The sequence below is a fragment of the Nymphaea colorata genome, chromosome 2, assembly GCF_008831285.2.
Source record: "Nymphaea colorata isolate Beijing-Zhang1983 chromosome 2, ASM883128v2, whole genome shotgun sequence".
NCBI lineage: Eukaryota > Viridiplantae > Streptophyta > Magnoliopsida > Nymphaeales > Nymphaeaceae > Nymphaea > Nymphaea colorata.
In genome coordinates this window covers 24,707,304-24,726,625 of record NC_045139.1, presented here as the reverse complement: position 1 = coordinate 24,726,625, position 19,322 = coordinate 24,707,304, and the positions used below count along the sequence as shown (strand labels likewise).

Sequence of the window (19,322 nt, the reverse complement as noted above, 5' to 3'; positions counted from 1 at the left end):
AGACATCATTTTCATAAGCACTAAAAATAAGATTGACACTTAACACTTCAGCCATGGAATACATATATGAGAAGACAAAACATTCAAAAGAGCAAATAAAGGTAATGTATGTTTGGTTTTTACAATTTCCAAGTATGTCCCATAATATGATGATCACGAGGATTCCTTTAACAACCATTTAATTCATTATTATTTGATAGGCAAATGTGAAGCATGCATGAGCATGACATTCTCATATAAGAGAGACCGTTGACAAGAAGTGGAGCACACAAATGCATCAGAACGCATCAGCCAATTCATGCAGTTATGTTCCATGTAAAACCGACACTATAATATGATTATAATCATTCAGTGTGACACGAACAATAAGTGTGTGATGCATAACTACAGCATGTGACTCAGTCCCCAGATACACCACAGCAGTGAAAATCATAAAATTATTTAACATGACATGAAATGTTTAATCCGTTTGCATTGTTGTGCATTTCAGTTCTTTTATTGCTACAAGTTGATAGTTATAGCTTTTAATGAAAAATGAAGACTTCAGTTTCATTGTGAATTTTAACAATTAGTATTACATTTTATTGGTTTCCATTTTCCAAGGCAGTATATATACATACATACATACATATATATATATACATACATATATATATATGTGTGTGTGTGTGTGTGTGTGTGTGTGTGTGTGACCATGCACAATGTCTAAAAGCCCATCAAATCAGCTTGACTCGGCCCTCTAAAGGGTCAACCTAGGAGCAGATGTATATACATATATATGTATATACTGATAGAAATGTAGCACCAATATCTGTAACCCGAAAACAGCACTCACGCAGGAAGATAGAGATAGAGATAGAGATAGAGAGAGAGAGAGAGAGAGAGAGAGAGGGAGAGAGAGAATGAAAACAAAAAGAAACTGAGGAGAAGAAGCCGTAGCCAAAATGGTTTGCACGGCCTCTATTTATAATCCCATTTCCAGAATTCTAAGAGTCTCCAATCGTAGAATCCTAGGAGATTTCACAAGCTCCAAGGACATTAATTACATCATAGAAACCTAAGAGACTTCACATATTACAAGGATATTAACTACAACATAGAATCCTAGGAGACTTCCCATATAACAAGGATATTAACTACAACATAGAATCCTAGGAGACTCTTCACATGTTACAAGGACATTAAATATTTTAACACATTCTACAAGGAGGTGGAATCCTAAGAGACTCCTCTTCAACGTGCTGGTGAAGGATTTATATTTTAACACCCTCCCTCAAGTTGTGCATGGTTTTGCACCATGTACAACTTGCCTTTTAGAAACCAGAATCGTTCCTTTGTTAATCCTTTTGTAAATAAGTCTGCAACTTGTTCATCTGTACGAACATAAATAGGCTGAATCTCCTTGTCTTCCACCTTTTGTCTAACAAAGTGTTGATCAATCTCAATGTGCTTTGTTCGACCATGTTGTACGGGATTAAAGGCAATGTTAATAGCGCTTTGATTATCGCACATTAACATTGATGTTTTAATCTTTTCTCCAATGTCTTCTAACAAATGTCTAACCCATGTAACTTCAGCAGTACCTGCAGCCATGCATCTGTATTCAGCTTCAGTGCTGGATCTTGCTACTGCCTTTTGCTTTCGACAACTCCAAGACACAAGATTACGTCCAATGAAAATACAAAAACCAGAAATGGACTTTCTTTGATCGGGATCTCCAGCCCAATCTGCATCTGTGAATGTCATAAGTTGATGTCCAGTAGTTATATTTTCACTCTTACCATAAACTAAGCCATCTATTGCTGTCCCTTTAAGATATCTTAATATTCTTTTGACAGCATCCATGTGAGTATCTCTAGGTGCATGCATAAATTGGGATACTTGATTCACAGCATATATAATATCTGGTCTAGTAAATGTAAGATATTGAAGTGCCCCAACAATACTTCGATATTGCGTAGGATCTTCATATAATTCCATATCTTGAGCACTTAGTCTTTGATTTAGAACACTAGGAGTTCCAACAGGCTTACAATCAAACATACCTGACTTTTTCAACAGATCCAACGTGTATTTCTGTTGTGTCAATGTAAGGCGATTATTGTGCCTATCAATCTCCACTCCAAGAAAGAATCGTAAATCACCAAGCTCTTTCATTTTGAAGTTTTGCATCATCAAAACTTTAGCTTCTTCTATGTGTTTTTCTGAATTGCCTGTGATAACAATATCATCAACATATATAAGAAGTAAAGTAAATATGTTTTCCTTTCGATAAATGAAAAGAGAGTGATCTAGAGGACATCTCCGAAAACCACATTCTTGAATCTTGCAAGAGAAACTGTCAAACCACGAACGTGAGGCCTGTTTAAGTCCATAAATAGATTTTCTTAGTTTGCAAACCCATGCATGAGAGTCTCCTTTCGTGTATCCTGGAGGTTGTTCCATATATACTTCCTCCCTTAAATCACCATGAAGAAAAGCATTCTTCACGTCCATTTGATGTAGTCTCCATCCATATTCAACTGCCAATGATATAATCACGCGAATTGTTCCCATTTTGATCACAGGGCTGAATGTCTCATCATAATCTTCTCCATATTGTTGTGTAAACCCTTTTGCTACTAACCTTGCTTTGTGTCTTTCTATGCTGCCGTCAGGTTTGTATTTAATTTTGTATACCCATTTGGAGCCCACTACGTTCTTTTCGTGTGGCCTCGGAACGATCTCCCATGTTCCACATTCATGCAAGGCATCCATTTCTTCTTTCATAGCCTTTCTCCAATGATGTTATTTTGATGCTTGATCAAATGAAGTAGGTTCTTCCTCCTTGCCAACTTTTGCCATGAATAACTGAAAATCAAGTGATAAAGAATCATAGCTAACCCACCTGTGAATGGGATGACGAATGCGTTGGGATCTTCTAAGGTGGGGCATGTTGTCTTCTTCACTGTGAGCATCTCTGTCCCTTAGTCGTCGACTGTAGATAAGACCCGAATACCGATGTGCATCGTTGCTCTGTTCTTCATTATTGTTTTCGTGATGACTTGATGACTGTGTTGGATCTTCTTGATTTTCACTTTGAGCCATATCCGACGGTTGTATTGCTCTCTCTGAATCTTCACTTTGAGGCACATCATTTTCTATAACAGGATCTGCATTGAATAACTGTGTACTGGTCCAGGGATCATAAGATTCAATGGTCATAGGCATTTCATTTGTATTATCAAAACTACGTTCATCAAAAATGACATTTCTTGAAGTTTTGATACGTTTAGTTGTTGGATCATAGCATCGAAAACCTTTATATTCATTAGCATATCCAACGAATCTACATTGAATAGCTTTGTCTTGAAACTTGTTCCTCAAGGCAGCATCAACGTGAACATAGCATACACAACCAAAAACCTTCAAGTTCTTGTAATCAGGTTGTTTGCCTAAGAGTGTAAAATATGGCGATTTAGACATCAAGAGTGTCATAGGCAAACAATTTATTATGTATACAGCAGTATGGAAGGCTTCAGTCCACAAGGAAATGGACACATTAGTATCATGCATCATGCTCATGGCGCTTTCAACTATATGTCGATGTTTCCGCTCAACTACACCATTTTGTTGTGGTGTGTAAGGGCAGGAAATTTGTCTAGTTATCCCTTTTTCACGTAGAAATTCAATAAAATCAAGCGAGGAATATTCTCCCCCTCCATCACATTGAAAATGCACCACATTGGATGAAAATTTAGTTTGAATCATGGCATAGAAGTTTCGAAATATGTGAGGTACTTCTGATTTGTGTTTCATGAAGTAAATCCAGGTGAAACGTGAGTAAGAGTCAATGAATAAGACATAATATCTTGACCCAGACATGGAATCAATAGGGGCTGGCCTCCATACATCAGAAAAAATAGTTTCAAAGGGTTTGGAAGCCCTTTGATTTATATTATGGAAAGGTAAAACATGACTCTTACAAAGTCCACAACTTGAGCATTTTTTGACACTTGAAGTAAGAGGTAAACTTGATCTTGGAATGAGACTATCTGTGACAAGTTTTTCAATGAAATGTCGACCACAGTGTCCTAACCGACTATGCCACAAATCAGACTCCAAAAATTGGTTAGGGCCCCTTACTTTTGATTGAAAATGGCAAGAACTTGGCACTGATGACGCATTATGAGAAAGAGAAAATGTCTTCAATCCTATATCAAAAGTGGATGAATCCTTGGGTAGACATTCCTTGAGGACGTACATATTCCCTTGACGCTCCCCTCCAGCGAACATTTTCTTCGTTTGGAGGTCCTTGACATAGACAGAAGAAGGTGTGAATTCAACAGAAGAGCTTGTATCATCAATGAGTTTAGAAATGGATATGATGTTCTTTTTTATATTGGGAGCAAGAACAACATTAGACAGTGATAGAGACGAGGATGACAATGGAATATGTGCATTTCCAATATGTGTAATAGGATGAGATTTTCCATCACCTGTTATAATGCAACTTCTACCGTAATGAGGGGATAAGTTAGTCAATTTACCTGCATTTCCTGTCACATGGGTAGCTGCACCTGAATCCAAGAACCATTCTCCCTGCTCATTTTGCTTTATAGTCATCTTTGAGAATGCGGTCATCAATAGCTGTTGCATATCTTCAGCGGTGGATTTAGAACTTTGTCCTCCTTGTTTATAATCATGTCTTACCCTTTTGTTTTTATTTTGAGGATTAAACCAACATTGTGCCTTCATGTGTCCTTTCTTGTTGCACTGAAAACAAATTGGTATTTTTCTTGAAGTATCCAAAGGAGACATACCTTGGTTATGTGGTGTTGGTAGAATGCCACGACCACCATGGTTGGAGTTCCCATGGCTCTTACCAAACTTTACATTCATAGCCAACACATTTTGGGAGTTCTCTTGATCAGTCCTTTCAATGACTCTTTTCATATTCATTTCATGTTGGAGAAGTTTACCTTGTAGTTCGTTGAAGGAAGGCAGAACAGGAAGGACCTCAAGAGCTGTAATAAAAGCATGATAATCATGCCCAAGTCCATTCAAGGTTTGCTGCACCTTTTCCTTATCAGAAATGTTATTCCCTGAGGCCGCAAGTTGGTCTGCGAGGGCCTTAATACGCCCCAAATAATCCATGATAGACGTTGAACCTTTGCTCAAATTCTGAAATTCTTTCTTTAAGTACATAATTCGAGCTTCTGATATTTGGGAAAATGTATCAGCAAGGGTTTCCCATAATTCTTCTGCAATACAATCATCAGAAACTGAAAGTAACACTTGTTGAGATAAAGTGGACAAAATATACGCAACCAGACTTTGATCACGTCTCATCCACATAACATGTTCAGGATTGTTGTCTTCATGAACAGCAATAACTTCTCCTGCCTCATTTTTTATTTCCTGTAAGACGGATATTGGTGGAGCCTTTGTTGAACCATCGAGATGTCCAAAGAGGCCTTGACTTCTTATGAAAGGCATGATTTGCCTTTTCCAGATCAGATAATTCTCATGGTTGAGTTTTTCGGTAATAAGGTGAAGAAGAAAACTTGAGGACATGCCAGAATGCGAAAGGTTTTCCATGACAGCAGAAAGGAATGTTATATAGGTAGAAGATGAGAGGGAAAGAAGACACGATATAACAAGATGTGTCCTTGGGTAAGCAAGAAGAAAAAGGAACAAGAATTGCGCAAGAGAAAAGTAAATTCAGGATAGAGACAAGATGAGAAAAGAGTTCTAACCAGATCAGACCTGTTTGGGCATTTCGTTTGGTAGAGATAACGTAACCTGGCGCTCTGATACCATGATAGAAATGTAGCACCAATATCTGTAACCCGAAAACAGCACTCACGCAGGAAGATAGAGATAGAGAGAGAGAGAGAGAGAGAGAGAGAGAGGGAGAGAGAGAATGAAAACAAGAAGAAACTGAGGAGAAGAAGTCGTAGCCAAAATGGTTTGCACGGCCTCTATTTATAATCTCATTTCCAGAATTCTAAGAGTCTCCAATCGTAGAATCCTAGGAGATTTCACAAGCTCCAAGGACATTAATTACATCATAGAAACCTAAGAGACTTCACATATTACAAGGATATTAACTACAACATAGAATCCTAGGAGACTTCCCATATAACAAGGATATTAACTACAACATAGAATCCTAGGAGACTCTTCACATGTTACAAGGACATTAAATATTTTAACACATTCTACAAGGAGGTGGAATCCTAAGAGACTCCTCTTCAACGTGCTGGTGAAGGATTTATATTTTAACATATACATATATATATATATATGTGTGACCATGCACAATGTCTAAAAGCCCATCAAATCAGCTTGACTCGGCCCTCTAAAGGGTCAACCTCGGAGGAGACATGTGACTGCAAGCAATTTTTGGACACACACAAAGTCAGCACCACTCAACCTCCTACTGAGTCAACCCAGTAGGGCATTTGGTTTTAATCTCATTTGATTACACGAGTCAACTTGTTTGACTTGCCCAAAACTTGTTCTTGCCAAAAATTTAGTCATAGAGTATAGATTTGCACATTGAGTTCCTTTCAATCAACGTGGTGACTAGTTACCAAGTACTAACTATGTCACATGGTTACGGATGAGGCCGCCAGCACAGGTGTGGACTATTTTAAAAACTTTTGGTACAGGGACATGGCAGAATGTATACGTGTATATATATATATACATATATATATATATATTCATTGTTTACATTTATAAAATATATATTACCGAACAAAAAATGCTAAAATAGATTTTAAAAAAAGCATATAGAAAAAATTACAAGAATATACCAAAAAATCACAAAAATTAAGTCTGTCATTCCAAGCAGTGTCCTGAAACAGCACCAGCGTTATGTTCCAGCACATGCACTTAAAGTGTCCACGCAACATAGCTTCTTATCTTTTGGAACATTATAAAATTAGAATCATTGTTCACTTATAAAATTTGAAAATTAAAAATGAATTGTAAAGCTGAATAGGCTTTTAGGTTCAGGTATATTATCTACCCACATGTTCACTTTGTTAGCTTTGAGATAGCTGTAAATGTTGAATAGTTCGACTTTCATGCTTTCTTTGGAGTTATTTTTCATTGATATATTGATACTTGATGCTCACTTATGTTGAAGTATGCAACCACAGAGTAGTTTACTTGTCCAATTGCTTGTTATATATAAGTAAACATAACTTAGTCATACTCATAGCTTTAGTTAATGTTAATTTAACTTATCTGAATTATACAAGTAATCAGATACCTTTTAGGTTCTAATGACAAGTTATGGTTCGTCTTTTACAAAAAAATAGTTAACAGATTCAAACTGAGCCACCAAGCAGACACGCCAAGTCATGAGTTGACTGAGTTGCTGGATTTTCAACATTAAAACACTGAACGCAGTGTAATTAACTGAATAATTATACATCATTTTAACAATCTGTATGTGATTGTCTATGTAATTATATATGTGAATTTTCTTTCCCTCAATCTTCTTCATGTTCTCCTTTTTACTTTGCCGTACTCAAGCCATAGGCAGCACACACACCACATCGTGTCAAAGTCGGTGCCATATGACAGTGTTACATTAACCATGATCTTACCTTGGAACCAACCAACACAGGTTGCAACACATTTTACAACAGTTGATGCATCCTCACTATTAGAAGCCATGACATCAATTGTTTGGGTTCCCATCCTCCAGTTTCTCAATGTTTTTCCCATTCAGCTAACCTTTTTCTTATTGTCTTCTTGGAGTATTATATCCTACCATCAAAGAACTTGAGAAGGCCCAAGTGAGGCTGCACATCCATATTGTCTATAAATCCCCAAGCCTTTTCTCACCAATATTCTATGTGGTTGCCCATGTACTTAATTGGTTGTGTGACTGAGTTTTTTAAGTAACACAACTTATGAAAACCAGCAATGTACCTGAGTCGACATGACATGTTGGTGCAGGTGTGGCATCAAACTCAGTCAACACAAGTAGGGTGCAGTCAAGCACCAGTCTATTTCTGTCCAACAAAGGTGCACTCCTAACTCGAGTCAACCATAAGTTCAGTGGGGTCAAATAACCTCTAGTTAACTTTTAAAATGGAACAATTTAGGGTTCAAAATTCCCTTTTCCCCCTTCCATTGCATTGTGCACTCTCTCCCCCCCAGCTCCCCACCAGCATCTGCAGTGGAGACCGACAACCAGTGGGCAGCACTCTTGACTTTTCTAATCCAATCTGCTTTGGAATTTCTGCTTTGTTGTATAAATCTATTTTAATTTTTATTGGATTTATAAGTAGAACCTGTCCTAGTGTCTAGTAATCTGTTTCTTTATTTTAATCATCATCTGTTTGCTGTGAACCTAACAACCTGTGTTAGTTGACAAGTAATCTTACTAATCTGTTTTATACGTATGCAGACTGTTAAAGAAAGTTAAAAGGGAAAACTCAAGGGCCTTGTTCTTATTCTCATGCTAATCAGTAAGATTTTCCTCGACCCTTGTGTACACGAGTGATTAGTCATAGTTCCAGACTAACAACTGACCCGACCTGACTACCTTTTCTTATAACTATCACTGCTCCTCCCCCTCAACAAACACCTCCTCTAAGTTTGAAATTTGGAAATTATTGCAGTAACTGAGCACAGTCTTCCCAAGCTGGCTCTGAGGTTCTTCGCTTTGCCATTCTACTAGCCATTGAGCAGCAGGTTATTTTGAGCCACCTTGCCTACTCGGGCTGTTATGGAAAATGGTCCTGAATGGTGCACAGAGAGCTTATGTTCTCCAGCTATTATACACTAAGGTCTGTCCATAGGATAATTCTTGAGATAGACCAGACCACCCACCTGATATTCCTTATGGTGCTCGTGTTTATAGTGTTGCTGATCGTGTGGTTGTGTGCATCTACTAGACAAACAATTGTTTTCAATGTTTTTTTCACTGCTGAGTAAGTGTACCTCCACTTCATCCTGCTGATTGGATAGCAGACAGGAACATACATCAGGTGGCGGTCGTCCATAAACTGCCACAGCTGATGGGATGTCATATTATATGCAAATTCAGCCCATGAAAAATATTCCATCTAGTTATGAGGTTGAAGCTCAGTGTAAGAGCACAAATAAGTCTCTAAGACATGATTAACTGCCTTGGTTTGCCCGTCAATTTGCAGGTGGTATGACGTACTCAAGTTCAGTGTAGTTGCTTGTGCCTTGAAGTACTACTGCCAGAAATGGATTAAGAATATGGGTCTTGATTGCTCACTATGGACCAAGGCATGCCATGCAACTTTACCACATTTTCCTAAAATGTACGAGCACGTCCTCAGCAGAAAAGGAATGAACTAAGGCTATGAAGTGTGCATATTCGATCATCTATCCAAAACCAAAACAATAAACAATTTTCCCTTTGAACAGTGTAGTCCTATAAAATTCAGACAAATCTTCTCAAATTTCAGAAGGAATTGGTTGGTTGGTTTTTCATCCTATAAAATTCAGACAAATCTTCCAAAATTTCAAATTGGTAGTGGTTGCAACAAACCTGCAAGCCTCACTGTCTCATATTTATGGTTTTGGCAGATTTGGCATGCTTGTACATATTCCTGCACTCTTCTCTCCATACCTTGCCAACAGTTGGTAGCTGTTGGGTAATTTCAGATTAGGTTGGAATGGACATGCAAGTCCAACTGTAACCATAAATCTGGACTGAAGAATGCTCCAGTTTTTTCTTGAGTTCCTGAACTACGAATAAAGTCGATGTTTCGCTTTTAACTTGGCCATATGTCAGCTAATGCTGTTGTCAATGAGTGGAGCTGCATCTTATGTTCTTCTCCATATTCCTCGCCATCGAACCATAGGGATAATCCATCAGCTGCTACATTTTCTATTCCCCGCCTGTACACAATGTCGAATTCATATCCCAGCACTTGAGCAACCATTTTCTGCTGCACGAGGTTTAATTCCTTTTGCTGAATATAGCATTTTAGACTGCTACGATCAGCATGCACTTCAAATCTTCTTGCAATTAAGTAGTGATACCACGTTTTAATCACCAACATAAATCATAGCTTTAATTCATGTTTATACTTCATATGCAGACTTAACCTTAAACTTTTCACCTATTGCTCAACTGAAAAAAGTTTTGGGTGGCATCCTTGGCTTAAGACTGCTCCTACTCCAACTTCCAAGACATCCACCTCAACCACAAAAGGGAAACTAAAATCTGGTAGCACTAGAATTTGGTGGGGGGGGGGGGGGGGGGGGGTGGTGGGGGCGCACTTACTATGGAATCCTAGTGTCGATTAAAGCCTCTCTTACCTTCCTCACTCCATATAAATTTATTTCTCTTTAACATTTGAGTCAATAGTGCTGCAATTACCCCAAAATTTTGGACAAACCAGCAGTAGTATCCTGCTAGTCTTAGGAAAGCCCTCAACCCTCGCACTCCCTTGGGCAATTCCCATTCCTTAATCGTGGCTATTTTGTCTTCCTCCATTTTGACTCCTTGCTTTGCTATTGTGTGCCCCAAGTATGTCACTTGAGGGATACCAAATATACATATACAATTTATGAATTCACAGCACCTCCAAAACCTTCTTCAAGTGCCCTCTATGCTTCTCCTCATCCTGCCTATATATTAAAATATCATCAAAGAAAGCAAGCACGAACCTGTGAAAAAAGAGCAGAAAACATCATTCATCAAGGCTTGGACTGTGGGTTGGGGCATTCGTCAGCCCAACCAGCATACTCGTAATGGCCTTCATGTGTTTGAAATGCAGTTTTGGGTATATCTCCTCAGACGATCCCCATTTCATAGTACCCAGCGCTCAAATCGCTTTTAGAAAAGGTTGCCGCCCTATGCAATTCGTCTAGTAATTCCTCAATGACAGGAATGGGATACTGAACTTTTACCGTAATAGCATTGCAGGCCCTACAATCTGCACAAAATCGTCAAATTTCATCTGTCTTTTTTAACCAGCAACGCTAGGGATATGGACTTTTACTTGGCTGAATAACACGCTCCCTTAACCATCTCCCGAATTAGCTCTCCTATTTCCCCCTTTGGAGAGAGGGTTGTATCAATATGGTTTTAGTTTGACAGGTGCTGCTCCAAGTGTTATCTCAATCTGATTGTCAGATGGCTGCATCAAAGGTCTCTTGGTGTCTCAAATATGTTGGCGAACAATTTGGGGATGGATTGGAGCCCTTCAGCCAAAGTTATTTTTGGTTTTAGTTTTGTTAGTGTCTTCCCTGCATCAATCATCATAAGCAGCAAATGTGAGCCTTCGAAACAACCTTAGTTCTCTCATTTGGCTGATTTTATGCTACTAAAACAATCTTGCAGGAAGGGGCCTGTGTACTTCATTTCCTTTTCCTTCTCCGCTCTTGAAACTCATAGTCATTTTTACGAAATCCCATTCAACATTTCCTAACTGTTTTAACCACTGCATACCCAACACAAGATCAGCACCTCCCATAGCCAATGTATATATTCCACCTGAAATTGCTGTCCCTATATTGTGTCACAGGCAATTGTCAGCCCCATACTGTGACAACTTCTCGCAGGCATTTTCCCTTACAAATCAGAGAATTACCATTCCCTCCCACTACCTCGAACTCAGACTGGTCCACTATCTTACGACCACATGCCTTAGCAGCCTTCTCGCAAAATTGTGAAAATTGTGAAAGGACCTTGTGTCCACTAATATATTAACCTTGTCCCTTTACCAAACCATCCATCCTCATCAACTGGGGTACATTATCTCCAGAAAAAGTGTGTAATGAAATCTCAGGTATAGCTTCACCTCCCTCGTAGACTTGTTGATCACTATCCTCCATTTTGGTTTGATAATGCAATTCTATTCCTACCAAATACATGTCCAGTAACTTGCACACGTACCCAAGACCAAGAGTCCACTCCATCTCTCACATTGAAAGCACAGCTCCTTCCGCTCACAACTTAGTCTCTTAATTAAATTTGTTTCACTTTAGAATTTTTCTGTGCAACAGCAAAGGTGTCTCCCATTTCCTTCACTGATGCCAGAGGCTTGCACCGTGGGGCTTTTGCTTGTCCATCCTTAGAGCTCACGCCTGGTCATTGGCACTCTTCTTCTGTCAACCAGGGCAGTTTGAAGCTTCCCAACAGGATCTTCGTAAGCAGCTTGAACCTCTATCCTAATCTCGCCTCTCAGTCCCCTACAAATGTCCCAATTAAGGCTTCGGTGGGCCAACCTAAAAAGCTCTAATACCATGAAAAAACTGGAGAAACTAGGCAATGCATCCTCACAAAAGTCAAAACTCATAGGAAGCGTAAAATAGTTGCCTCAAGAGGATAGGTCAAGCTCCCATAGAAAGAGCTTGAAAGGTATAAGAAAAACCTGACACAGTGTGCAAGACTCAAGAACATATAAGAGGAAATACTCAAACAACAAGACATGGAATAAGGGAAAATAACCCCTTTACATACAAGAAAAATGGAGAGAAGTGAACCATTGAGCTCACTACAATGGCAAGAATTAGCTGCCAAAGCTAGCTCCAAATGACAGAAAAAAAAAAATTAATGAAAAGAGACTATGCAAGAAAAAGAAAGCGAAAAAAAAAGCATAAGACAATATGTACGTAATACATATATAATTATATATGTAGAGATTTATATAGTATGCAGTGTGCACCTGTACTTACAAATGCACATAGTATATATTATATAATACACAGTATATATACATATTTGTACAAATTCAAAATGTATATATCTATCTGAATCCATGTGAACAGGATAAAATGACAAACCATGGACAAATTGACATGGGGACATTCATTATGGACCATATCACAAAATAATATTTTGAAAAAACTCCAATATGTGCACCCAGCTGGGACAGCAGGTGATCATTATTCAAAAAACAAGCACTCGAAGGAGAAAATAAATTTGATTCAAGTTGATGACCTCTACCAAAAGATGCAAACAACAGAGAAACAAAAAGATAGTGACTGAATTAGAAATTATTTGTTCGATACTAACGATTCTTCCATGCGAGTTGGTCCAAAGAGTCCTCGGAATATAGAAATCAGTCACCAGAACATTGTAACCAGGCTGAAAAAGAACAAGGGAGGGAGACATTTCATTAGAACTTTAAAAAAGGAGAAAACTTGAACTACAAATAGGACAGCCATCACCTGTAAGACATCAATAGACATGCATGCATGCATGCATGCACAGAGGACAGATGCATATGCAGGCAAGCACCATGTGCATACACAAGCTTGATCGTCTACCCATGGATGCAGATGGTTCAGATCCAGGATTTCTAAACACCCTGAATGCTGGGTCACAATCAGATGTGAAATGGCTAAATAAAACCTCTGGAATTATCCCGACCCATTTGCAAGCCTATATTGTTTCCTTAACCCCCATGTTTAGCCACTTGCTGCTGACAGACTTGAATTTTTAACACAATAACATTTGTGATGGTAAAGTGTGCCTGTGTGTATTTGTTACCCTTTTATACATTTCTTTTTTTGAAAGGGAAGAGAATGTTCACAACTCATCAAAGAAAAGATGGTGTCAAACCTTGGCCTCAACAGAGACGATGACATGGCAGACTCTCAAGTGAGGGCAGAATCTGCAAAAGATTGGCTTAGGTGTCAGTTTCCCACATATGGTAAGGAAAAGATTAAGAAACTCAGAATGATAAACTTGACCACAATAAGGGAAAAAAAGAAACAACAGGAACACACAAAAAAATGCATACCAAAACATTTTGATCAAGAAAGGAAAGAGAATAAGGAATGAAAGTTCTATACCTGGACATCACTTGTGTGATAAGAGGAAGAACATTATTCACATCCGTAGTGTAATTTCCTTTACTAGTAAAACGGCTTGATATCTATTGAGATAAGAACTTCAGCTAAATAGAATAAAGCTCATGACAAATCAAATAAAAAGCAGTTAGTTCGGCCTAGTTTAGGACCTCATCGGAAAGGGAAAGCAATGCATCAGTATCTGACTGCTGGAACCACCCACTTCTACAAGCATTCTGTCATAGAGACCATTTGTCAGCTCACAGAAAATGAACTAACTTATGGGTCCACAAACAAGACATGTTTCTCAGAAAATAATGTAGACATGTTTTATGGGAGAAAGCAGAACTTTTGACAGAGGCAAGAAAGACATGTTGACCACGAAAATATAACAGACTTTTGTGTTATCCTAGTTAACAGAAATACAATGGCTATCAGAAGCTTCTATTTAATGGAGAGTTTGGTTCCTCAAAGGGAAATTTTGAAGTTGGGGAAACCATTCCTCTAAAGTGATCTGGGATTGAAAACAGGAACACTAACTCTTCCTGATCTCTAGATCGGTTAAACAAACTAATAGCCAATCATTGTCCTGTCAATCTTGTTAAATAACTTTTTTTTTTCATTCTCAGTCCTTTCATCCATCCTGAAAGAAAGAACTGGTCTTAACAATGCAACATATATGTCTGTGTGTGTGTACATTATCATTTGACTCCAGTGATAAGAAAGATGACGTCGTTCATGGGAGAAGGTTCATTTTCTGCTGCAGTCCTCCTATTGGTCTGGCATTTTTCTAGTAAAGATAATTTCTTTTTGTTCTTGCTTAATCCCCACTCCTCATTTCTTTCATTATGTCCTCACTTCTTCATTGCTTCTTTATGCTTCAAAACACACACAGACATTTACTTTTATATGTTGCCACATGTGCACCTCCAAAGTAATTTGTCAAAAAAGGTGGATGACAGATAGCATATTGATTGCATGACATTACTTTTGATGAGGCAGCCCATAAGCCATCTTTATCAGATCGATTGAATGATTCATGATGGTTCTAGTGAGTTCAAAACTGCCACACAGACACAGCTGAAGGGGTGCCACACACATGTTAACATAGTTGGACAGGATGCCCAATACAGCTGCTCAGTAAAATCATATTTTATATTTTTGGTCTAATTTGGTAATTTTTGTTAGTAATTTAATTTTTATGAATATAAATAATGAACATATGTGTGTGTTTGCTGAAAATATTATTGCTGATACATTCATGCATAGTCATATATATATATAGATACACCATAGTTACAAATAACGTTTCAAAGTTCTAAACGGGAGGTTTTTTCTCCAGTATTGTTAAGATGTGTTTATATTCAGTTTTAGGTTTAAGAGGGTACTTTTGTAATAACTTTTCCTTTAGATGGTTCTCTTGTAACTTCTCTCTCTCCTCTAGTCTATATAAAGAGGAGTTAGGGCAGATTTCGATGTTAATCAAATATTATTCTTTCTAATCTCATCATGGTATCAGAGCTGCGGCCGTCTCCTCCTCGGCGCGCCGATTGAGCGGCGCAACCCGCCGCCTGACCGCGCCCATCGCTGCGCTTCCTCTGCCCGCTCGTGTCCACCCGACGCCTCCGCCAGTCGCTGTCCTGACCTCCGCCAGTCACAGTCGCTGTCCTGACCACTCCGCCCGTCGCCGCCGCTTGCATCGTTGCCCTCTCCGTCCGTCGCCGCCTGACCACGACCGTCATCGCCCTAGCGTCATCGCCCGCCGCCGCCTGCTCGCGTCTCGCAGCATCTCCGCCCGTCGCTGCCATCTCCGCCCATTTTCGCTCCTAGTTTCTGCCTGCTCTCGCAGCATCTCTGCACCGCCGCTGCTTCGCTGCTGCCCTGCACCGTCGCTGCTCCGCCGCTGCCTGCCACCGCTGCTTCGCTGTCGTCTCTGGTATCTCTCTTCATTCTTCTTCGTCGGCTTGTGTCTGATCAGCGTTGTCAGTTTCGTTCCAGCCGATCAGACTTATGGATTACTTTGTGCGTTTGACTGCTATTGCTCGATGATCAGCATGCTGTCTTTACATATGTGATTATATTCCTTGTTGCCTGCACTTCTTATTCCGTGGCTCGGTGTCCTCCTTTGTGTTGAAAGATGTCTGAAATTAGCAGTGGAGCTAATACCTCTTCCTTTGCATCGTCGGGAGAGATGAAGAGTTCCCCATTTTCTAGCATTATCACCAAAATGGATGGGGGAAATTACGAGATGTGGGCCATGCAAGTAAAAAGAACCTTGATCGCTCATGAGAAGGAACATCTCATATTGGAGCCCGAGCCCGTACAGAAGGTAGGAAAATATACTACTTGGTTTAAAGATAATTCGTTGGTTATGGTATGGATTGTTGGTACTCTTTCTCAAGACATTGCAAATGAAGTCTTGCATAAGGAAAGTGCAAAGGATATGTGGGATTCCCTTGCAGCCACCTATTCACAAGCAAGGAATGAAACAAGAATTATGCAGCTTCATCATGATATTCATCAGATGCGACAAGATGGTCGACCTCTTCATACTTATTATTCTAGTCTCAAGTCCATGTTTGAGAGACTAAATAGCTACTTTCCTGCATGTAAGTGTGAACAACAAAAGGCATATAGAGATATGCTTATGGTAGGGGTATTTCTCTCTGGATTAGACTCTGTTTATGAATCAGCAAAGAATCAGATGCTCACTAGTCCCTCGATTCCTCCTATTGATGAGGCTTATAGTAGGCTAAGCAGAATTCCAATCCCTGCGTCGACTGTTCTTGATACCACTTCTGCTATGCTTGCTACTCGTGGCAGAGGTGGGTCCCTCTTTGCCAGAGGACGAGGATACCGTGGTCGTGGCAATACCACTTCGCGCCCAGTATGTCAGTTTTGTCATCGCATTGGTCACACTGTGGATAAGTGTTGGCAGAAACATGGTCGTCCAGCTGTTGCAAATCAGACTGTATTTACTGATTCTCCAGAGCAGCCTAAGCCTCAGCATATTGTTTCCTCCAGTGAGTTACGTGCAGATGATATTATCTCTCAGTTGAGAAACTTGATTGGTGATAGAACTCAACAAGCTCCTGATCCGACCACCTCTACTATCACTACTGCTGCCAGTGCGTCTTCATCTGGTATGTATTCTGACTATACTCCTGCTACTGACACTACAGATTGGCTCATTGATTCGGGTGCATCGACCCATCTCTGTGGAGACAAGGCCCAGTTTACTTCTTATGTCCCTACTCCACCTGGTCGCTCGGTTATTCTAGCAGATGGCAAATATTCTCCAGTTGTTGGACATGGAGAGGTCCAACTTACTTCATCATTGCCGTTGCAACATGTTCTTCATGCACCAGAATTCCCACATAGCCTACTGTCTATCAGTCAGATTACCAGAGATTTAAACTGTCGTGCGATATTTGACTCCTCTTCTCTTGTGTTTCAGGATATACTGACGGGCAGGGTGATTGGCAGTGGCCGTGAACAGGGAGGTCTTTACAGGCCAGTGCATCCCTTTCCCTTTGCTGGGTCTACCTCTGCAGGGTCGTCCTCATCCTCGGCTTATACTTGGCATTTACGTTTTGGACATCTACCGTTTCAGAAACTGCTGCATGTTCTTCCTCAGCTGTCTCCTAAGTCCTCTTTTCAATGCGAGTCTTGTCAGTTGGGCAAACACCATCGGTCATCCTTTCCTCCGCGGCCCAGTAGAAGTAGCCATTCTGTGTTTGAGTTACTTCATTTTGATGTTTGGGGTCCGAGTCGTACACCTGATCTTCAAGGTCATCGATATTATCTTGTTGCTGTCGATGACCATAGTCGTGTTAGTTGGGTTTTTCTTATGAAACATAAATCTGAAGTGGGTCATGTAATCAAAAATTTTATCAATGAAATTCTGACTCAGTTTGATACTTGTGTCAAAATTGTGCGCTCTGACAATGCTCTTGAGTTCTGTGCTTCCTCTTTAGAACAATTTTTCAGGGATAAGGGTATCATCCACCAAACCTCTTGTGCCTATACCTCCCAACAAAATGGGGTTGCTGAACGGAAACACCGTCATATTCTTGATGTTGCCAGAACCATTATCATACATAGCCATGTTCCCCATTCTTACTGGGGAGATGTTGTTCTCACAGCATGCTATCTTATTAATCGTATGCCGTCATCTGTGTTGGGAGACCTTATTCCTATCTCTGTCCTCTTTCCTGACAGAGACTTGTTTTCTGTTCCACCTCGTGTTTTTGGATGTGTTGCCTTTATTCAGTTGCTTGGTCCTGGGCGAGATAAGTTGTCTCCTCGGGCCATCAAAACGATCTTTGTTGGTTATTCCCGCACTCAAAAGGGATATCGATGTTATGATCCTTCTACTCGTCGGTATTATGTGAGTGCTGATGTTACATTTTTTGAATCAACCTCTTTCTTCTCCCCCAATGGAACTCAATTAAGGGCGCCTGAATTGAATGATGAAGTCCATTTTCCTCTACCTCTCATGAGTTGTCCAAAACCAGTAGATCCACGTTTTGGGGCTGTCTACCAACGTCGTACTAAACCTGTTGCGCCTGTTCAATGTGCACCTGTGCCTTCACCCAGCACGCCCAAGGTAATTCCTGACACAAACTCCACTGACAATTTTTTATGTAATGATGACATAGGAGAATGTCACGAGCATGTTCATGCTCCTAATGAACTTGATATGCCCATTGCTCAAAGGAAAGGCAAACGCAGTTGCACTTTGCATCCTATCTCTGGTCATTTATCCATGGATAGACTCACCCCTATGTACCGACAGTTTGTAAAGGGGCTGTCGGCTATTGCTCTTCCACAGAATCCCATGGATGCTCTCTCTGATCCCAAATGGGCCGCAGCTATGCAAGAAGAGATGGATGCTCTTCAGTCTAGAGGCACCTGGACACTTGTTACTCCTTCAGCTGATGCAGCCATTGTTGGTTGCAGATGGGTCTTTACTCTCAAATACAGAGCGGATGGCAGCATTGACAGATATAAGGCTCGTCTGGTTGCAAAAGGCTATACCCAAACTTATGGGGTTGATTATTATGATACCTTCTCTCCTGTGGCACGACATGCTTCTTTACGGATTCTCCTTGTTGTGGCTGTCAGCAAGAATTGGTCCCTATCACAGCTTGATGTCAAAAATGCCTTTCTCTATGGTGACTTACATGAAGAAGTGTATATGCAGCAACCACCAGGGTTTGTTGCTGAGGGGGAGTGTCAGAAAGTGTGCAGATTGCGAAAGGCGATTTATGGTCTGAAACAGAGTCCTCGAGCTTGGTTTCAGAAATTGTCAGAGAATATTGAGAATGAGGGCTTCAGACGCTCTTCGGCCGATCATTCCCTCTTTGTCAAGAAGACTTCTACAGGTACGGTGATAGTTCTTGTCTATGTTGATGATATCATTGTTACAGGGGATGATGATCAGGGGATTTCCAACATCAAGGATGTCCTTGGACAACACTTTGTCACCAAGGACCTTGGTGAACTACGTTATTTCCTCGGTATTGAGTTTG

The 19,322-nt window shown here is 40.0% G+C and overlaps 1 protein-coding gene across 2 annotated transcripts in view; it reads right to left on the bottom strand.

Annotated features, from left to right (window-relative positions):
- The window catches only part of LOC116247022 (E4 SUMO-protein ligase PIAL2-like), a 36,507-nt gene that overhangs the window by 6,723 nt on the left and 10,462 nt on the right, over positions 1-19,322 (bottom strand). For both annotated transcript variants that reach the window (XM_031618965.2, XM_031618966.2), the window contains exons 4-7: positions 13,959-14,024; positions 13,792-13,874; positions 13,559-13,610; positions 13,010-13,081 (exon numbers count right to left, since the gene is read on the bottom strand). In XM_031618965.2, the coding sequence (XP_031474825.1) occupies positions 13,010-13,081; positions 13,559-13,610; positions 13,792-13,874; positions 13,959-14,024 (273 nt within the window). The remainder of the gene's footprint in view (positions 1-13,009; positions 13,082-13,558; positions 13,611-13,791; positions 13,875-13,958; positions 14,025-19,322) is intronic.